The sequence below is a fragment of the Mobula birostris genome, chromosome 21, assembly GCF_030028105.1.
Source record: "Mobula birostris isolate sMobBir1 chromosome 21, sMobBir1.hap1, whole genome shotgun sequence".
NCBI classification, from domain to species: Eukaryota; Metazoa; Chordata; class Chondrichthyes; order Myliobatiformes; family Myliobatidae; genus Mobula; species Mobula birostris.
The window spans coordinates 19,839,103-19,860,129 of record NC_092390.1 but is presented as its reverse complement, the minus strand read 5'-3'; the positions used below and the strand labels follow the sequence as shown (position 1 = coordinate 19,860,129).

General features: G+C 42.2%; 2 protein-coding genes across 6 annotated transcripts in view; one reads left to right on the top strand and one right to left on the bottom strand.

The window, feature by feature from the left end:
• Nucleotides 1-5,495, top strand: part of slc25a16 (solute carrier family 25 member 16) — a 54,997-nt gene extending 49,502 nt beyond the window's left edge. For all 5 annotated transcript variants that reach the window (XM_072239112.1, XM_072239113.1, XM_072239114.1 and 2 more), the window contains one exon: nt 4,461-5,495. In XM_072239112.1, the coding sequence (XP_072095213.1) occupies nt 4,461-4,617 (157 nt within the window). In that variant the 3' untranslated portion in view covers nt 4,618-5,495. The remainder of the gene's footprint in view (nt 1-4,460) is intronic.
• Nucleotides 5,496-9,308: 3,813 nt separating this feature from the next.
• LOC140185653 (inorganic pyrophosphatase-like) overlaps nt 9,309-21,027 on the bottom strand; it is a 44,910-nt gene continuing 33,191 nt past the window's right edge. The window contains exons 9-11 of the mRNA XM_072239111.1: nt 17,930-17,999; nt 11,070-11,109; nt 9,309-9,509 (exon numbers count right to left, since the gene is read on the bottom strand). Coding sequence (XP_072095212.1) covers nt 9,478-9,509; nt 11,070-11,109; nt 17,930-17,999 — 142 coding nt within the window. The 3' untranslated portion in view covers nt 9,309-9,477. The remainder of the gene's footprint in view (nt 9,510-11,069; nt 11,110-17,929; nt 18,000-21,027) is intronic.

Genomic DNA, 21,027 nt, shown 5'->3' with positions numbered 1-21,027 from the left:
GATCTCCTCTCGGCCTCTGCCACTCCAGAGTAAACAACCCAAGTTTGTTCACCCTCTCCTTATAGCACATTCCCTTTAGTTCAGGCAGTATCTTGGTAAATCTCTTCTGCATTTTGGAGCTGGAACTGAATGAACTCCAGATCATTTGGGAGGCTGAGGGGGTGATAAATAGGACATATAGAGAGGTAGTTACACCCGCGGTGCAGGACACAGGAAACTGGTTGACAGTCAGGAAGGGGAAAGGGGTTAAACAGCCAGTGCAGGGTACCCCAGGGGCCATCCTCCTCAACAAAGGGTATACCACTTTGGATACTGTTGGGAGGGATGACTGAGCAGAGGAAAGTCACGGCAGTCAGGTCTCTGGCACTGAGTCTGCCTCTGTGACTCAGAAAGGTAGTGGGGAGAAGAGGCAAGCTGTGGTGATAGGGGATTCATTAGTTAGGGGAGCAGAAAGGAGATTCTGAAGATGAGAATGAGATTCCTGGGTGCTATGTTGTCTTCTTGGACACCAGGGTATGGGAGATCTTGGCTCAAGTCCTCAGCACTCTTAAACGGGAGGATGAACAGACTGAGAATGTGGTCCAATGGCATAGGTAAGAAGAGTGACAAGCTTTTTTCAAAGGGAGTTCGGGGAGTTGGGTGCTATGCTAAAGGGCAGGACCTCCGGGTTTGTGATCTTGGGATAGCTATTTGTACCACTTGCTACTGAGGCCAGAAATATGATGTTTAACACATGGCTAAGGAGTTGGTGTAGGAGAGAGGGCATAAGACTTTTGGATCATTGGGCTCTCTTCCAGGGAAGGTGGGACCAGTACAGAAGAGATAGCTTGCACATGAACTGGAAGGGGACTAAGCTTCCAAGTGGGAAGGTTTGCTGGTACTGCGTGGTTTGGTTTAAACTAGAGTTGCAGGAGGTATGGAAGCAGAGTGCCAGAACAGTTGGTGGAGAGGTTGTGGAGAAAGATGTTGGTAAGACCTTAGACAAAGTCAGGAATCAAAAGATTGAGTGTGGTGTGACTAGTCTCCTGAGCTGCATATGTTTCAAAGCAAGAAGTATTGTAGGAAAGGTGGATGAGCTCAGGGCATGGATCAACACCTGAAATTATGACACTGCAGTCATTCATGAGACTTGGTTGCAGGAGGGGCAGGACTAGCAGTTCAGTATTCTGGGGTTCTGTTGTTTTAGATGCGACAGAATGGGAAGGGGAGTTATAGGAGGGGGGATGGTGTTACTGGTCAGGGAAAATGTCATGGCAGTGCTCCATCAGGACAGACTGGAAAACTCGTCTAGTGAGGCATTATGGGTGAATGGAGAAATAAAGAAAGGTATGAATATGTTAAGGGGCTGTATTACAGACTACCCGACAGTCTGAAGGATTTAGAGGAACAAGAGATTGCAGACTTGCAAGAAACACAAGGTTGATGCAGTAGGTGACTTTAACTTCCCATGTATTGACTGGGACTCCCAAAATGTAAAGAGACTAGATGGGATAGTTTGTCAAATGTATCCAGGAAAGTTTCCTTAATCAGTATGTAGAGATCCCACGAGAGTGTGCGATACTTGATCTGCTGTTAGGGACTGAGACAGAGCAGGTGACAAATGTTTGTGTAGGGAAGCACTGCATCTAATGATTACTCTGCCATTGGTTCCAAAGTAAATGTTCAAAAAGATAGGACCACAGATTGAGATTCTAAATTGGAGAAAAGGCCAATTTTGATGGTATCAGAAATGATCTAGCAAGTGTGGATTGGGACAGGCTGTTTTCTGGCAAGAGTGTCATTGGTAAGTGGGAAGCCTTCAAAAGTGAAATTTTGAGCATACAAAGCTTTTATGTACCTGTCAGAATAAAAGGTAAAGATAACAAGTGCAGGGAACCTTTGTTTTTAACAGATACTGAGGATCTGGTTAGGGAAAAAAGGAGACGCATAACAAGTATAGGCAGGTAGAAACAAATGAAGTGCTTATGGAGTATAAGAAATTCACAAGAACACTTAAGAAAGAAATCAGGATGGCTGAAAGAAGGCATGAAGTAGGCCTAGCATACAAGACGAAGGAGAATCCTGAGGGATTCTACAGGTATGTTAAGAGCAAAAGGATTGCAAAGGACAAAATTGGCCCTCTGGATGATGAGAGTAGTAATCCATGTGTGGAGCCAAAAGAAACGGGGGAGATCATAAATAATTTTTTTTGCACTTGTATTTACTCAGGAAACCGACACAGAGTCCATATGGACCTATACAGATTACAGAGGAGGAGGTGTTTCTTGTCCTGGGGGCAATCATGGTGGATAAATCCCCAGGGCCTGACAAGGTGTTCCCTTGGACCCTGTGGGAAGCAAGGGCAGCAATTGCTGGGGCCCTAACAGAAATATTTAAATCGTCCATAGTGACAGGAGAGGTACCAGGGGATTGGAGGATAGCCAATGTTGTTCTGCTGCTTAAGAAATGTTCTAAACATAAACCAAGAAGTTATAGGCCAGTGAGTCTGATATCAGTTGTGGGAAAGTTATTGGAAGGTATTCTAAGGGAGTGGATATATGAGTATTTGGATAGACATGAACTGATTCAGGATAGTAAGCACGGCTTCATGCGTAGTAGGTCATGTCCAACCAATCTTATGATTTTTTGAGGAAGTTCCCAGGAAAGTTAATGGAGGCAAACCAGTAAAGTACATGGACAAGTACAAGGGATCTGACAAAGTTCCCGCATGGGAGGTTGGTCAAGAAGGTTCAGCTCGGCATTCAGGACGAGGTGGTAAATTGGATTAGACATGCTTTGTGAGAGAAGCCAGAGAGCGCTAGTTGATGGGTGCCTCTCTGTCTGGAGTCCTGTGACTAGTGGGGTGCCGCAGGGATCGGTACCTAGTCCATTGTTGTTTGCCATCTGTATCAACAATCTGGATGATAATGTGGTTAACTGGATTGGCAAATTTGCGGATGACATCAAGAGTTTGGGTGTAGTGGACAGTGAGGGAGGCTATTGTGGCTTGCAGTGCGATCTGGAACAGCTGGGGAAAAAAGTGGCTGAAAAATGGCAGATGCAATTTAATGCAGACAAGCGTGAAGTGTTACACTTCAGTAAGGTCTTGCACAGTGAACTGTAGGGCATTGAGGAATGCAGTAGAACAAAGGGATCTGGAAATACAGGTTTATAATTCACTGAAAGTGGCGTAACAGGATTGTAAAGTAAGCTTTTGGCACATTAAGCTTCATAAATCAAAGTACTGAGTACGGAAGATAGAATGTTACTTTGAAGTTCTATAAAATGTTTATGAGGCCTAATGTGGAGTATTGTGAAGTTTTGGTCACCTGTCTTCAAGGAAGATGTCAATAAGGTTGAAAGAGTACAGAGAAAGTTTACAAGGATGTTGCTGGCTCTGGAGGACCTGAGTTATAAGGAAAGATTGAATAGGTTAGGACCTTATTCCTTAGAACGTAAAAGAGTAAGAGGAAATTTGATAGGGATATACAAAATTATGAGGGGTAAGATAGGGTAAACGCAAGCAGGTTTTTTCCAGTAAGATTGGGTGGGACTACAACCAGGGGTCATCGGTTAATGATGAAAGGTGAGAAGTTTAAGAGTAACATGAGGGGAATCTTCTTCACTCAGATGGTTGTGAGAGTGTGGAACGAGCTGCCACTGTCCTCTGTATCCTTCTTGATAAACATTGATAATTTAGGATCTCGCCCAGATCCTCCATCTCCAAGCACATTGCTTTCTTATCCTTGAGTAGTCTTGCCCTCTTCCTAGTTATCCTCTTGCTCTTAAAGTATATATAGAATGCTTTGGGATTATCTTAAATCCTTCTCAATAAGAACTTTTTATGACCCCATTTAGCTCTCTTTGGTCTCTACTGGTTCCTTGTATTCCTTAATTGCCTTGTTTGATTATTCTTCCTGACCAACTTCCTCTTTCATCACCCAAGTTTCCTGTGTCTTACCATTCTTGTCTTGTTCTTCCATCTTGCTGCAACAAACTGATTCTTCCATGTATTAGATGTGGATTTGTCCATCAAAAACTCTTCCTTAATACTTTCCTGCAAGGGCTACTCATATCCTTACTCATTGGTTAAGGAGTCATGATCACAGTTTCCCAAGTGTTCACCTACTGGAAGGTCAATCACCTGTCCAGGCATATTTCCCAGTACAAGATGCAGTTTGCCTCCCCTTTAGTTGGACAATCTACAGTACATTCTATTTCAAGGAAACCCTCTTGGACAAACTCTACCCCATCTAAACCTCTGTGGACTTCCAGGTCTATGTTGGGGAACTTGAAGTCACCCACAATGTGATATATCCCTGTTTTTGTTCCTTTCCATAATCTACCTATATATCTGCCCCTTAGCATTCCTAAAGCTAATTTGTATTTTATAATCAGCAGTCAATTTGGTGAGAAAAAATGTGGCATCTTTGTGGTTGCATGGTAGTGATCTCTTGTTTTATTTTTTTTATCTTTATTAGAACAATGTGCAAGACCTTGAGATATGTCTACAATGAACACGGTATACGGAAGGGCCTGTACCGGGGGCTTTCTCTCAATTATATTCGCTGTATCCCATCTCAGGCCGTGGCATTTACTACCTATGAACTAATGAGGCAAATTCTTCATCTGAACTAAGGATGTTGCAAGACTGGTGACTTCATCATCATAACCCTGTATGTCACTGATGAAATTACTTCCCTGTGATGACTGTTCTAATCATATGTGGAAACTAAAATACGATATATTTAATTAAGTGATTGTGATTAGGGTTGGTAATCATCAGTGTGCTATGACCAAAATTTTACTTTGGCGGTTTTCCAAATTTATGCCATTGACTCTTTTATCTCAATCCAAGAGAGAAGATAGACCTTGAATAAACTATTATCTGATGGATGTCATCTCTGACTGTGCTGCATTGTTATGTACTGCAATGAAGTGTCAGCAAAGACTTTTGAATTCGATTTTCTTGTGGACCTAAAATTCATAGCCTCTCTAACAATTGGCTATAACTCTTGACCCAGTTGTGAGTTTGGTACCTGTAACTGAGATATGACAACCAGATCTGGCAGAAGCAGCTGTATTCAACTCAGAGGGAGCACTCCTTTAAGCCACCTTGAGGAAATGATCTGCTGTATATACTGTTCAGATTTCACTGCATTTGTGGACAAATAATTGACTTGGAAAGTACATCTCAAGCTGCTTGACGTAAAATTAAGTATTCATGAAGTGGTCACTTTGGACAATGCTGTGCCCATTTCCTCCGTCAACAGATATTGAGGATAACCTGTGACTTCAGTATAAGATCTGGGAGTACCTCACACTATGTCTGGAAATGAGATGGCAGTTAAAAAGTCTGTAATATATCTCATCAGTACCTAGGTACAAAATCAGCTTGGAGTCTGGCACAAAACTCTTAAGCATGTTTAATGCACCAAGATCACAGAATTCTGTTTCAAGCTATTTATTCATTGTAATCTTCAGCTGCAGTAAATCCTTGTCAATATTTGTGGAAATGCTCTTGATCTTTGTCCTTTGTGTTTGTTTAGATTTGTTGAAGGCAGAAAATTATACACATCATTTTTAGGAAGGACAGTCAATTCTGGTAATGTTCTACTGGTTCACAGCAGCAATGGCTGGGCCATTATTATCCATTTCTAATTGCAGAGGTATCAGAAACAGCACGAAAACATGCCCTTTAACCAAACTCACCCATGCCAATAAAAACTAGAGAGCACTACCTGAGCTAGTACCATTTGGGCCATATCCCTCCAAAGTTTTCTTAGCCACATACTTACCCAAATATCTTTTAAGTGTTGCTCCTCAGGTCTCTCACTTTAAATGTATGCTCTCTAGCTTTGCATCCTTGCTCACTGTCTTGTTTTTGTATACCTCTATAAGATCACCCCTCAGTCTTCTATGCCCTGGGCAAAAAGCAGTTTCTCCAATTGTCCCTTAAACTCTCATGGAGCAGTATAGCATGAATATAGGCCCTTTGGCCCATCCAGTCGACACCAATCACAATGCCCAACATCCTTCTGAACCTTTTCTGTGCCCTTTCCAGCTTCATGACATCCATTATTGAAAGGTGGTCAGAACTACATACAATATTCCAAGCCTGTCTTGTTCAGTTGTAATATGTCAAATTTTTGTATCCGGTGCCCTGATCAATAAAGGCAAGCGCGTTACTCTGTTACCACCCCTATCTACTCTAACACCTGTTTAATTTAAGGCTTGTCCAACTTAGAATCATGGAGCAATATAGCATAGATATAGGCCCTTCAGCCCAACCAGTCCACACCAACCACAGTGGCCACCCAGCTAGTTCCAATTTCCTGTGTTCCACACATATCCCTCTTAAGCCTTGCCCCTATATGGATCTACCAATTACTTCCTAAACGAAATTTGCACCTGCCTCAAACACTTCCTCTGGGAGCTCATTCCATATACCCACCATCCTGTCTACAGAAAAAGTTGTCCCTTAGGTCCCTTTTAAATCCTTCCCCTCACGCTAAGTCTATGCCCCTGAGTTTTGGACTCCCCTATCCTGGGAAGAGTGCAGAGGTTTATGAATATGTTACCAGGATTAGAGGGCCTGAAATATGAGGAGAGGTTGTTTAGGCTAGGTATTTATTCTTTGCAATGTAGAAAAATGAGGGGTAACCTTATAGAAAGGTTTAAAACTATGAAAACCATAGATAAGGTAGACGGTAAGAGTAAATGTGGGCAGCACGGTGGTGTAACGGTTTACAGCGCCAGCTGTGAGATGCAGGTTCAACTCCCATCTCTGTCTTATAAGGAATTTGTGTGTTCTCCCTATGATTGCATGGGTTTACTACAGGTAATCTGCTTTCATCCACCATTCCAAAGATACAACAAACAAGATGTGGGCACACTAAGTTGGAACCGGAAGCTGGACTGTGTAGGTCATTCACTTATGTTTGATGTACATGTGACAAATTTAACCTTTCTTACCTTACCAGAGGGTGGGAATGAGGGTTGATTTTGAGATTGGATAGACTCTGGATCTTCTCTCTGGAGCATGGAAGGCTGAGGAACAACCTTTCAGGGGTATAAAAAAAAGATGAGTGGGTTCTGTGGTTGGCATAGACCTATTAGGCCAAAGAGCCTAAATCCTTGCTCTGTGGTGATGGAGGTTGCAGGTGTATTGGCAGTGGCCTAACCACAGTGCATTTTGGAGACAAACTTTCAATATCAATAAGGAGAGCATTATGGAATGCAAAGAAATGAGGGTAATAAGTAGTGAGGCCTTGGATTATATAAATATTGCAATGGAAGAGGTAGCTGCAGTCTTTATCTCAAGTTATGACAAATCCAGAGGATTTGTCTAGTGCACATCTCAGTCGCATGGGAGGCTAGCAGCCATTGCAGAAGCCTTTGTAGAGGTTTTTGCTTCATTGTGAGCCATTAGTGAAGTTCCAGAATACTGGAGGGTGGTTAATTTTGTTCCATTATCCTCAAAGGGTAGCAAGGACAAACGAGTGAAACAGCCCAGTGAACCCGACTTAATTTAGGGGGAAGTTACTGGAGGGACAAGATTTACTTCACTTTGATAGTCAATGTGGTTTTGGGCAGGCAAAGTTATGTCTGATGAATCTTGTGTTTTTTTGAAGAGACAATTAGAGGATTGATGAAGGTAGGGCAGGGGATGGAATTTAGAAGGACTTTGCAAGGTCCAGCTGGCGGGCTCATCTGGAAGGTTAGGTCACATGGGATTCAGGGAGAGCTGATGAGGTGGATCAGAATTGGCTCAGTGATAAAGTAGATGGTGATGGCTGAAGGTCAAGATAGCTATGATTAGCTGGGTGCCCTGGAGTCAGTGTTGGGCACTGTTATTCATTATTTAAGTGATTTGGATATGAATGTACATGGCACAATTACCAACGAAGCAAACAACCATCTTGCAAAGATATGAGAATGCAGATGCTGGATCTAGAGCAATGCAGAAGATACTGAAGGAACTCAGTGAGTGAGGCTGCATCTATAAAGGGAAATGGGTAGCTGATGTTTCAGGCTGAGACCCTTAACTAGATTGAAAGATAGAGGGGAGATGTCCAGTATAAAATGTTGGAAGGAAGGGGCAGAGCAAGAGCAAGCCAGTGATTGGTAGATGTAGAAGTGGATTGTGGAAATAATGACAGAAATTGGGTTAAAGAGGTAGTGATGATAAGGAGCCAAAGATGGAATCTTATAGGAGAGGAAGGTGGCATATAATATAAAGTAAGGGAGGCGAGGAGGGCAGACCAGAACAGTATAGTTGGTGGGTGACGGGACAGAGATAATGTTATGGTGAATGGAAGAACTAGGTGGATCAGGAGAGCAAAGAAGCAGAAGGAACAGTTTAATGGAAGTCAGAGAATTTGATATTCTAGCTTTGTCTTGGCAGTAGATGATGCCAAGGACAGAAATTTCAGTATGAGAATGGGGCAGAAAATTAAAATGGCTGGCAACCAGGAGCTCCAGATAGCCATGTTATTATTATTCATTCAGTACCACATTTCACATAACTTCACTTGTTGGTGCGTGGCTAAGGCATTGGTCTAGTGATCTGAAGGTCGCTAGTTCGAGCCTTAGCTGAGGCAGCGTGTTGTGTTCTTGAGCGAGGCACTTAACCACACATTGCTCTGTGACGACACCGGTGCCAAGCTGTATCGGCCTAGGCTGCTCCCTTGGACAACATCGGTGTCATGGAGAGGGGAGACTTGCAGCATAGGCAACTGCCAGTCTTCCATACAACCTTGCCCAGGCCTCAGTCAACATCAAAATCGATGGACATCCAAAGAAAACACTTCACTATTATCTAAATCACATATACACTGTAGTTGTTTCCACTCTTCAAATCTGGCACAAAGGTGAATAAATAATTTTCCCATCACTTGTCTCCATGTCTGTCATTCCCAGGCTTGTCCTTATAGCCATTCTTAACCAAAAAGCACATCAGCCACCTTCCAGCTGTCTTTAGGGTATGACCTATCTGAACTGATGGAATTCTTGTTGATAATACTGCACAAATCTCTTAAAATGCCAATTTTAGGGTTTAGAGCCACTGATGGTTTCCACACAGCTGCTGTTCAGTGGTAGAAGTTATTGTGGTTTGTGAGGTGCTGTAGACAGGGTCTGAGTGATCACATAGCACCATAGCCATTATGCAGCAGAGAGGCTGAATGTTTTGGGTGGTTGTTGATGGTATCATCTCCATGCATAGAGTTTGTGAGAAATCTGCTCATCTTTATATGTTTGAGATGTGCTAGAACTTCCTGATCATAATCCATTGTGGATCTTGAGTAATATCAGATGAAACAGACAGATCGATTATGAATATTTATTGGGCAATTAAATTATCAAAAGTAAATACCACTCAACACAGATGTACACTTAGCAGTCATCTTCACATTTCCTTCAATTCCTTCAATGCTGTATAGATAACATAGTGCAGGTGAATAATTTGGATTACAGCAGCAATAATAAGTTCTTCGCTCAATTCTTTTCCTCAAACCACCAGTTGTTCACTGCAGAGAGAAACAAAGACCAAATGAACACGGATCATAATTATAGAGAACCCTATTTATCAATTAACACTGCCAGTGGTGCAAATCCACCAACCATGTTAAAATCATCATCCAGATCATTAATACAAATGAAAGAGAGCAGTGGATTCAGCAGTAATGCCTGTGCCACACCACTGGGCACAGGAATTCAATCTGAATAACAACCATTCACAATCACTCTTACTTTCAACGAGCCAATTTTTCATCAAAATGACTCGTTCATCCTAGATCCCATGTGACCTAACCCAACATGCAGGATCTTGACAAAGACTGAAGTCCATGTATAACATTTGCCACCATTCCCTCAATCTTAAAGATACTGAATTAAATTTCAGTTGTACTATTTCTCATGCAAAAAGCTTTGCTAATTATCCCTAATCAGTCCTTGCCTTTTAAAATGCAGGTAGATCCCATCCCTCAAATAACTTTACCACCACTGATGTTAGGCTCACTAGCCTGTAATTCCCTGGCTCATTTTGAACACTGACACTCTCTCTACCAAGCATCACTGCAGAACTGCATCAAGAGTTTAATGGTTGCGTATTTGGAAGTTGCCCATTTCTGGAAATCTGCCCTTACCTAATATGGCCCAAGTGCAACTTTCACATTTAGGTTTTGTGTATATAACTTTCTGAACTGCCTTCAAGTGGTCAAAGCGAGGACATTTAAGAATGGGCAACAAATTGCCGACTTAGCCAACAATGCCACATCATATCAGACAGTGATAAAAGCTTGATTCTGATACGCCCAGAAAAATCATTAAAGAAAATACATAAGTAGACTACTGGAAATAAAATTAAAGTACAAACCTATAAACATTGACTTCTCTAACTTCTGCTAATGCCCCACCTCCCCCTCGTACCCCATCCGTTATTTATTTTTATACACACATTCTTTCTCTCACTCTTTTTCTCCCTCTGTCCCTCTGACTATACCCCTTGCCCATCCTCTGGGTTCCCCCCCCTTCCCCCTTTTCCTTCTCCCTGGGCCTCCTGTCCCATGATCCTCTCATCCCCTCTGCCAATCACCTGTCCAGCTCTTGGCTCCATCCCTCCACCTCGTCTTCTCCTCTCATTTTGGATCTCCCCCTCCCCCTCCCACTTTCAAATCTCTTACTAACTTTTCCTCCAGTTAGTCCTGACGAAGGGTCTCGGCCTGAAATGTCGACTGTACCGCTTCCTACAGATGCTGCCTGGCCTGCTGCGTTCACCAGCAACTTTGATGTGTTACAGACTTAAGATGTCAGAAATCATCCATGTATACAGCAAGATATTTCACTTCAATTTTCAGCAAATCTTAATACTCCTCTCTCTACAAATAATGCCCTATCTCTTGAATCAGTAATAGCATGTGAAGTTTTACCAGTGACCATTAGTAAATTTATTCTTGATCCAGCAAGTCAAAAATTATGACAGATATTAGGCTTTTAAGGTTTCTAATGGTTGCTCAATTTGCCAGGAGTGCATCATAAAAAGTTCAAGCTGAAGCCAATTATTTTGATAGAATTCAGTAACCACTTACCTTCCATTGACTCTGAATCACTTGATCCGTGTTCTGACAACTGCACAAAGTAAGTAAACATTTCTTAATCAAGAGTCCCATAACATTTAACAGAACAAGATAAACAACTGGCACTTGGTCTTTGAAAGAACAATCCATTAGGCCTACTCACATATTGTTCCACCCAAATCAGTGTATTGTCAATGCAGTTACCCTTTCAAAATAGTTAATATTGCTTCCTTTCAGGTAGTTTGTTTCAAATTGTGGCAATATCAAATAAAACAATGGTTACACTCCACTTCCCTTCCACTTGCTCTTCTGCTGTTTGTCCTAAATACTGACCTTGCAATTTGAAGTTTATCATCAAAAGCTTTCTTGAATTCTAAATATCAGATCTCCCCAATTTTGGGAGATGATACTAGTCAAGTAATGAAAGTGAAAATGGGTGAGCAATTTGGAGAGTGTGCCGAATTAAGTTTCAGGTCAGTTATGAAGGGGGATAAGGATGCTCCAGATTTAACATGAATTTGCAGGATAACTGATTTCAATAGAACAAGACATGACCCTGAAAAAGATGCTTGTAGGCGAGAAATGAGACTTCAAGCCCAATGTGTTTCTGTAAGGGTGAAAGGCAAGGATGGCTAGATTAAGGAATTGTGGATGGCAAGGGACAGACAGTTCAATGAAAAATACAAATCTCAAAGGATCGGGCACAAAGATAGCTGACAAACAGGAGAGGCAGGCAGGTGGCGCGGGAATCTCCTGTGGTTATTTCCTTAAACAAGTATAGCAAATTGTATACTGTTTGTGGTGGGGAGGAAGGATACAAAGGAGGAGCAGTAGTGCCACAGCTGCTCTACTGTAAAGCAGGGCAAGGCAAAGTCCAGGAGAGTGACGGCATTTCTATGACTGCATGTGGAACTCTGGAATGGTGTGTTGCCTTCCTGGTGTCTGACTAAGCACAGAACTCTGAAAAGCGAGGGTGAACAGCTAAATGTCATGGTGCAGTTTGGTACCAGAATCAGGTTTAATAACACTGGCACATTGTGAAATTCCTTGTTAAACCAAACATATGGGCAGGAAGAGAGACGAGGCCCTAAAAGAAAGTTTAGCAGAACCTCTAGGGTTGCCATCTCAGGATTACTCGCCATTCCACAAGACAGTGAGGCAAGGAATAGAAGATAGTTCAGTTATATGTGAAGCTAATGGGCAGGTATTGGAGGGAGGGCTTTAGGTATATGGATCATTGGGTTCACCTCTCGTGCATCTGAACTAGAGGCAAACCAATACCTTGTTGGGGAGATTTGCAGGTGTTACTCAGAAGGGATTAAACCAGGCTGGCATGCAGGTGACAGATGGGATAGTTGAGAAAAGTACAATTATTAAAGTGACCAAGTTCAGACAGGATAGGGAGCAAGGAACAACTGATAAACTGCACAAGAGCATCAGGTATGGCAGGGGAACTCAGGGCATGGATTGACAGATGAGACTGGAATATTCCAGCCATACCGGAAACATCGTTGAGGAAGGGGGTAGGTTGTCAACTAAATGTTGCAGGGTACACATGCTATGACATGAAAGAGGTGGAGGTAAGGGGAGTATTGCATTTTTGATTAGGCAGAACATCACGTTCATACTTAAGGTATTAAGGAATTGTCCAGTGAGGGTGGAAATTAGAAATCAGGAAAGGAATATCCTTTGCTGGAAATGCAATATTCAACAGGGTATTAAAGGAACTAACATGCAGGAAGATCATATATCTGTAAGAATAAGGTTGAGGTAATATGCAATTTCAACTCCTCTCATGTTGACTGGACTGCCATAGTTTCAATAGGCAGAATTTGTTAAATGTGTCCAGGATTTTTTTTCCAAATAGTATGTACATGGCTGTACAAAAGAGGGGGCAACACTCAATCTACATTTAAATAATACAAGCTGAAGCATCCATGGGAAAGCTCTTTTATAGAAAAAGATAATCCACAAATTAAGTTCCTAATTGGGACAGGGAAAATTTAAGGAGCTTGCAAAGGTTGATTGGGAGAGGTCGCTTGCAGGTAAAAAAAAACATGAAGCAAGTGGGAAGTTTAAAAAAAAAGTGAATAGCCTATCAGACTTTGCAAGTTCCTACCTAATGCCTCAAAATTTTCCTTGCCTCGGTCTCAGTGGACCAGTACTACCTTTTTCCATTGCTATGTGAAAGCTAATAGTAACAGATCTCAGTTCCAAAAATGCTCTACCACTAAGTGAAGTGTTGCTCCATCCCTGGTAGGGCCATCTACATATTAATTGAGAAAACTTTTCTGGAAGCATTTAATAAATTCCAAGCCCTTTACAGTATGACACTCCCAGTCAATGAGATGGAAGTTGAAGTCACCTCCTTTAAAAATCTATCATGGTAGTGTAGCAGTTAGCCCAACTGCTTTACAGCACCAGTAATTATCGATTGGGTTGTCAATAAGGGGACATTTGGTTAGGGTTAGTAAGTTGTGGGGACACCAGTGCTAGAAACATAGTGCTATCCTCAGGTTGAGTTGATCACTGACGCAGAGCAACACATCTGATGTAATGTAAATGCCTTTCATTATCTTAGTCATTCTTACCTACGACTTCCCTATGTATTTGTTCTTCAACTCCAGTAGACTACTGGGGCATCCATAATGCAGTTCAAAAGGATGAATCATATAGTCTCACTGAACAATCCATTCTGGGTCAAACTATAGTCTGCCAAGAGCAGCACATTTAAAAATGAAGCACTATTTTGAAGCTGCAACCCAGGACTATATGAATACACAACAACGAGTGCTAAAATGATTAAGCATTCCTCAGGTCAATTGGATAAATCTCCATAGTCTGCCACTTCCAGTTGTAAGTGATGTTGGACAATAAGACAGTAACTTCATTAATATCTCAAACCTCAGTGACAGAGGAGTCAAACATCCAAGTACTAAAGGTATTGTTTACATAGAAATGGCAAGAAGATAATTTGTCTCCACCACCTCCCAAGGTTCTGATAATTTTTGTCGTAAATATGATTCCAAAGAGAATTACTGATTCTCACAAATTTCAGCTTTACAACTTTATAACCACACTTAACTCAATACCATCTTGATGTCAAGACATGTGCGAAATAGCTGAATTTCAAAAGGTGAAAGGCATCCTATGTACTTAGCATGAGAGAACACTATTAAGATTGAAGTCAATGTAAAGAAACTTATCCTGGTGAGTTAATTCCTCTTACAAAAGTGGGTTACTGAAGGTACATACCTGTACCATATAGCCTCCTGTATAATATGAGACTATTTTATGTCATAGCAACACATTATTGAGAGACAGAGAGAGAGAGAGATAGAGATAGATATGTGTGTGTGTATATTGAGATATATATATATATATATGTGTGTGTGTGTGTGTGTGTGTGTGTGTGTGTGTGTGTGTGTGTGTGTGTGTGTGTGTGTGCGCGCGCGCGCGTGTGCGCTCGCTCAGTTCGGGTTCCTTAAATAAAAGCCCCTGTTAACTTAGCTCCAATCTCTAGCGTTTTTCTTAATGATACGGTTGTGTAAACGGCCACATACACAACAATACCGTATTTAAACCCTAGGATATTATTAAAGTTCATCAAGACACTATTTTGGGCCTGATCTTCAGTTGCTCCATCAGTGATTTCCCCTCCATAATTAAATCTGAAGCAATGTTGAGTGATCTTCACTGGCAGTGCACAATAAGTGCTAGCCTTGCATGTCAAAACCTTCTGACTCAAATGTCAAATAGCTGTCTCTTGTTCTGCACTGGGCACATTCATAATTAGGTTTATTGTCACTAACGTACATCATGAGATTTGATGTTTTATGGCAGCAGTATATTGCAATACATACTACAGGAAGTGCATCCAACTACAGCTTTTTAGACCGTGGTAGGGAGCTGGAGCTGGATGAACTCTGGATCATTCAGAAGGCTGTCTGACAGGATACAGGGAGGTAGTTACACATAAAGTGCATGACACAGGTAACTGCATGATTGTCAGGAGGGGGACAGGTAATAGGCAGCTAGTGCAGAGTAGCCTTGCGGCCACTTCTCTCAACACCAACTACCTCACTTTGGCTATTGTTAAGGGTGACTGAGCAGAGGAAAGCAACAGGTCAGTTCTCTGGCAGTTAGTCTGGCTCTGAATCACAAGGGAAGCGAGAAGAGGAGGCAAGCAGTAGTGATGGGGGAACAAAGAAGAGGTTCTGTGGGCGATAATGAAATTCCCAAATGATATGTTGTCTTCCAGGTGCCATGGTCAGGGACATCTCGGATCGAGTCTGGAGCATTAAGTGGGAGGGTGAGCAGCCAGAGGTCGTGGTCCACATCGCTGGCAATGACACAGGTAGGAAAGGTGACGATGTCCTGTGGAGTGTGTGCAGGGAGTTAGGTGCAAAGTTAAAGAACAGGACATCCAGGGTGATCTCAGGATTGCTACCCATGCCAAGTGCTAGTGAGGCCAGAAATAGTAAGATAATATAGCTTAACATACACTTTGGATCTAGTGATCATAATTCCATTAGTTTTGAGATAATTATAAATACTGTATAATTTCAATATTTATGGAGGATAGGACTGGTCCTCAGGTATCAGAAGGGACCTGGCAAGTATGCAGCGGGATAGATTGCTTTCTGACAAAGGTGTGTGTGGTAAGTGGGAGGCTTTCAACACTGAAATTCTGAGAATAGAGTTTGTATTTTCCTGTCAGAAGAGAAGGCAAGGATAACCTTGGTTTTCGAGGGATATTGAGGCCCTGGCTAAGGAGGAGGTGGTGTACTGTGGGTATGGACAACTAGGAACAAATGAAGTACTTGAGTATAAGAAATGGAGAACACTTACAAGGGAAATAAGGAGGGCTAAAGGGCATGAGGTTTCACTAGCAGACACGCTAAAGAAGAATCCTAAGAGCTTCTACAGATATATTAAAAGCAAAAGAATTGCAAAATTGATCCACTTGAAGATCACGTGTTCATTTATGCATGAAGGCGAAAGAGACGGGGGACGATCTTAAATAGATTTTTTGCATCTATATTTAATCAGGAAATGGACACAGAGTGAATAGAACAGAGGCAAAACAGCAGTGAGGTCAAATTATAGAAGAGGTACTAATGGCTTGAGGCAAATTACAGTGCATAAGTCACCAGGGCTTGATAAGTTATCCCCTTGGGCCTTGTGGGAGGCTAGTACAGAAATCGCAAGGACCCAGATAGCAGTATTTAAAACGTCCTTAACCCACAGGTGAGGTGCCAGAAGATTGGAGGATAATTAATGTTGCCCCGTTGTTCCAAAAAAAGGTCAAGAATAAGCCAGGAAATTATAGGCCAGTGAGTCTGACATCAGTAGTGGATAAATTATTGGAAGGTATTATAAAGAACTGGATAGATAGGGGCTGATTAGGGATAGGCAACATAGCTTTTTACGTAGTAGATCATGTCCAACCAATCTAATTTTTTTTTGAGGAAGTTACCAGGAAAGTTGATAAAGGAAAGGCAGTGGATTTTGCCTACATGGTCTTTAGCAAGGCCTTTGACAAGATCTCACATGGTAAGTTGGCCGAGGAAGTTCAGTCACTCTGGCAATCCGGTTGAAGTAGTAAACTGAAATGGACATTGACTTCATGGGAGAAGCCAGAGGGTGGTAGCAATGATTGCCTCTCTGACTGGAGGCCTGTGATTATTGGTCTGAGGCAGGGATTGCTGCTGGGCCTGTTGTTTTTTGTCATCTATATCAACAACCTGGATGATAACATGTAAACTAGGGTAGGACTTACACTCCATACCATTCCCTGTGCAATAGAACAAAGGGATCTGGGAACAGATTCACAGTTCTGTGAAAGTGATGTCACGGGTAGATAATCGTTTAGAAAGGTTTTGAAACGCTGGCCTTCATAAATCAAAGTACTGAGTGCAGGAACTGGCATGTTGAAATTGTGTAAGACATTGGTGAAAACTAATTTGGTATACTGTGTGCAGTTCTGGTCACCTACCTATAGGAAAGATTAATACAACTGGAAGTGTACAGAGATCTGCAATGACATTACCGGGGCTTGTGGACCCGAGTTACAGGGAAGCTTGAATAGATTAGAACATTTATTATCTCTACCACATGAGAATGAGCTGTATACAAAATTATGAGGGATATAGATTGACCTTTTCCACTGAGCTTGGCTGAGACTAGAACAGAAATCATGGAGCAAAGGTGAAAGGTGAAATATTTAAGAGGAACTGAGTGTGTGAGTAGGGAATAAGAAGAGGTCATGTACTGGATAGTGAAGGGTCCTTATGATGACTGCTGCCTTTATGGGGCATTGCCTTTTGAAAATGCCCTTGATGCTGGAAATGCTAGTGTCCATGATGGAGCTTACAACCATCCTCAGCTTTTTCTGATCCCGTGCATTGGTGCCTCCATACTGGACGGTGATGTGACCAGTCAGAATCATCTCCATGGCACATCTGTGGAAATTTGCTAGAATTTTTGGTGACATACCAAATCTCCTCAGACTTATAATGAAATATTGATGCAATTACAAAGAAGGCTATTATGTTAGGCCCAGGACAGATCTTCACAAATGTCAATACTCAGGAACTTGAGGTTGCCTACTCTTTTCATTGCTGATCCCTCAATGAGGACTGGGAGTAGAGTAGCAGGTTAAGCACACTTGAAGTGCGCTTGTTTTGATTGTCAGCGCGGAAGGAAGTATTACCTTCTGATCTGTACTGATTAGTCTCCCAAGTAACCAGTTGCAGAGGGAGGTACAGAGGCAGACACATGGATACAATACAATAGGGTTTACAAGGCACCTCTCAACAGTACACATCCAAGAGCAAACAGGAGATTATCGCTTTGAATAGTACACTTACCTTTTCCAGAAAACCAGTAGCATTGGTTTCAGAACACAGGAAGGGACTATCAGATACTGTTGTGTTTGTACTAGGAAGAGAAATGAAAATCTGGTAAGCAAAACAAAGTCTACAGCTGTCAGTCACATAGGACAATTCAGCGTACCATGTACATACTGACCAACAGGCTGAATCTGTATCAATCCCATTTTCCAGCACTTCACCTATAGCCTTCTATTCTTAGGAAATTCAAGTGTTTGTCTAGACGCTTTTTAAATACAATCGCTGACTCTTGGGCAGTACAGTCCAAGTACTCACCACTTTCTGGACGGTAAAGGTCCCCTCTAAACTTCTTACCCCTATTTCCTCTAGCTTTATTCACCTCTGATAAAGAGAAAATTTATTTTGCAGACTACCCCAAACATAACTCTCAATATTATATAGCTTAATCCTCCATTCCAGGGAAACCACACCCAGTTTGTCCACTCTATCCTCATAGCTGAACTGCTCCATGCCAGGCAACAGCCCAGTGACTCTCCTTACAACCACTAGCCCTCTCACATCCTCTGAACAGCATGGTGAGCAGAACTGCACAGAGTACTCCAGCTGAGATGAAACGGAGGTTTTATAATGTTGGGGCACAGCCTCTGTTCAGTACCCAACTAATAAAAACCAATATCCCTTATGCCTTCCTAAGCAAATTATTTGAGTATTGCCACATTCAAGGATCTATACACTTATAAAGAAAATTTGTAAAGGTAGGACAAAGGTGGGTGGGTAAGATTGATCTATCAATCTGACAGAGATGGATCACGAAATTAATTTTCTTCACGCATTATCCAATTCTGCCTGGAAGGCCACAGGAGACTGTCTCCGGCACCCCATATTCCTCATGGCTTTCCTTCCCTTTATAATTATGCAAATCAATTCTTGCCCTTGTTCTTCTGCAAAAAGCAGCAAACTCCCGCTCTATTTGGACACATCATTTTACGTACTCCTATCGAATCACCTCCTGACCTTAAAAGAGAAAACAAACCCTGTGTTGGGTGGACGCAGTCCGTCACCCCATGCTCTGGGCCCTGTGGCCCATCCAAGGTTGGCGCATTGGGTGGCACACAGCCCCTCTTAGCTATCCTTCCAAGTTGTACCATTCTCATAAATCATTTCTGGACCCTCCCTAATGCCTTTGTACCCTTGCTACAATGTAAAGACCAGAATCAAATATAATACCCAGGTTGCAGACAGAGCAGTGTTCTGCAAAGACTAACGTGCCCTCCCCATACATTTTATATATGTGTTTTGACAAAGCCCAGAATTATACGCTTTCCAAACCACTTTCTTAACCTGCCCTACCAATTTCAATGAATTGTGCTCACAAACTCCCAGGTCTTTTTCCTCAAGCATTTTAGGGGGAAAAAACCCTTTACTTAGCATTGGTAGAAAGAAGAGGGAGAAATAAAGAGTAATATTTAACTTTCTCCACATTAAATTAGATTGGCCATTTATCTGCCCATTCCACCATCTAGCTACAATCTATCACAATCCTCTCCTTAGTTCATAATACAGCCATGGACAAATTTAGAAATTACATCTTGCAGATATACCCAAGTCCGGGTTATTAATACAGGAATCAAAACTATGGTCCCAATACTTTAACAGCAGACCTTTAGTCTGAAAAACGGTTCACCAATATCTTCTATGGTCTGCAAATAGTAGTGCTATCACCGAGCTCGTGTAATGTGCCAGTCCTTTACAGACTAACCTGCTAAATGCACATTACCGAATGCCTTTGGGTATTGTCTCATGGGGCAGGACTTCCCTACACTCACACTCGGTCCCAGCATTTATCTTCTCAACTACTTGCTGCACATAAATGTTTCTGCACTTAGGGGTGGCATGGTAACAATGGTTTGTGTAAGACTATTATAGCACCAATTCTCCCACCATCTAGGAGTTTGTATGTTCTCCCCGTGACCGCGTGGGTTTCGTCAGGGTGCTTTGGTTTCCTGCCACATTCCAAAGACGCATGGCTTAGGGTTCATAAGGTGACATCAGTGAAATCCTGCTAATTAAGATTTAGTTTTTTCCTTCCCTCCCTCCCCTCCTTGCTGGGAGTGGAGGACACGACTGACCTGCCATTCACAACTTCCTGCTCAGCAACTCTCAACTCCTACATTATTTATATATCACATGTACACAGAAACGTAAGATGAAATGCATCATTTGTGTTAACGACACACCCAAGGATGTGCTGGAGGCAGCCCAGTTGTGTCACCACACATTCCAACACAATACTCAGCAGAACAACACAGAACACAATAAGCAACAAAACAAGCCAGATTCTTCTTTCCACCCACTTACAGTCCTGCAACCCCAGGACAGCAGTCTTTGGGCTCCAGCGGATTCAGACTCGACCTTTGGACTTCTGATCGACTTTTGGTCTTTAATTTTTGGCAATGATAGCAGGATGTGCTAAAATAACGAATGCAGACCCTGGATGAGAACCTGAACTCCAGGACTCGCCAATCATGGAACTCTGAACACTAGGCCTCCAACTCTAGTCTTGCCAACTCAAGTACTGAGCCTCATGCCTCTTGTAGCATAGAACTCCAATCCTAGAATCCCAGAACCTACTGTTGACTCACTGACTGGGGCACCAACCAGCCCGAGTCCTTGCTGCTGGCTCAACTTCTGTCCACAAATATACATTATCACATGTACATATCATGGAGTGGGGGGCCTGGACTCTGCCCTGATCTCTAACTCCCCTACATCCCTATCCCTAAACCCTAATTCACCTCTGTTCCCCCAAAAGCATCCCTCCATAGATACTGTCTGACTTGCTGTGTTCCTTCAGCATTTGTGTGTTGCAAAAGTATGTGAGAGTTACCTCAGGAGCAATTAAATGGGACTACCAGAAAGAGCTCACGGGGGGGGGGGGGGTCACTGAGTGGAAAGGAACACATGAACCTACAGTCCAAGTTCACCAACTCCTCAGATGCACTTAAAGACCCAACATCACCAACCCACAAGATCCAGTGATGGTAATTCCAGAATACCTACTTCTAACATGGAAGACAGACTGATGCACTCTCAATATAATCATACATACTCACATT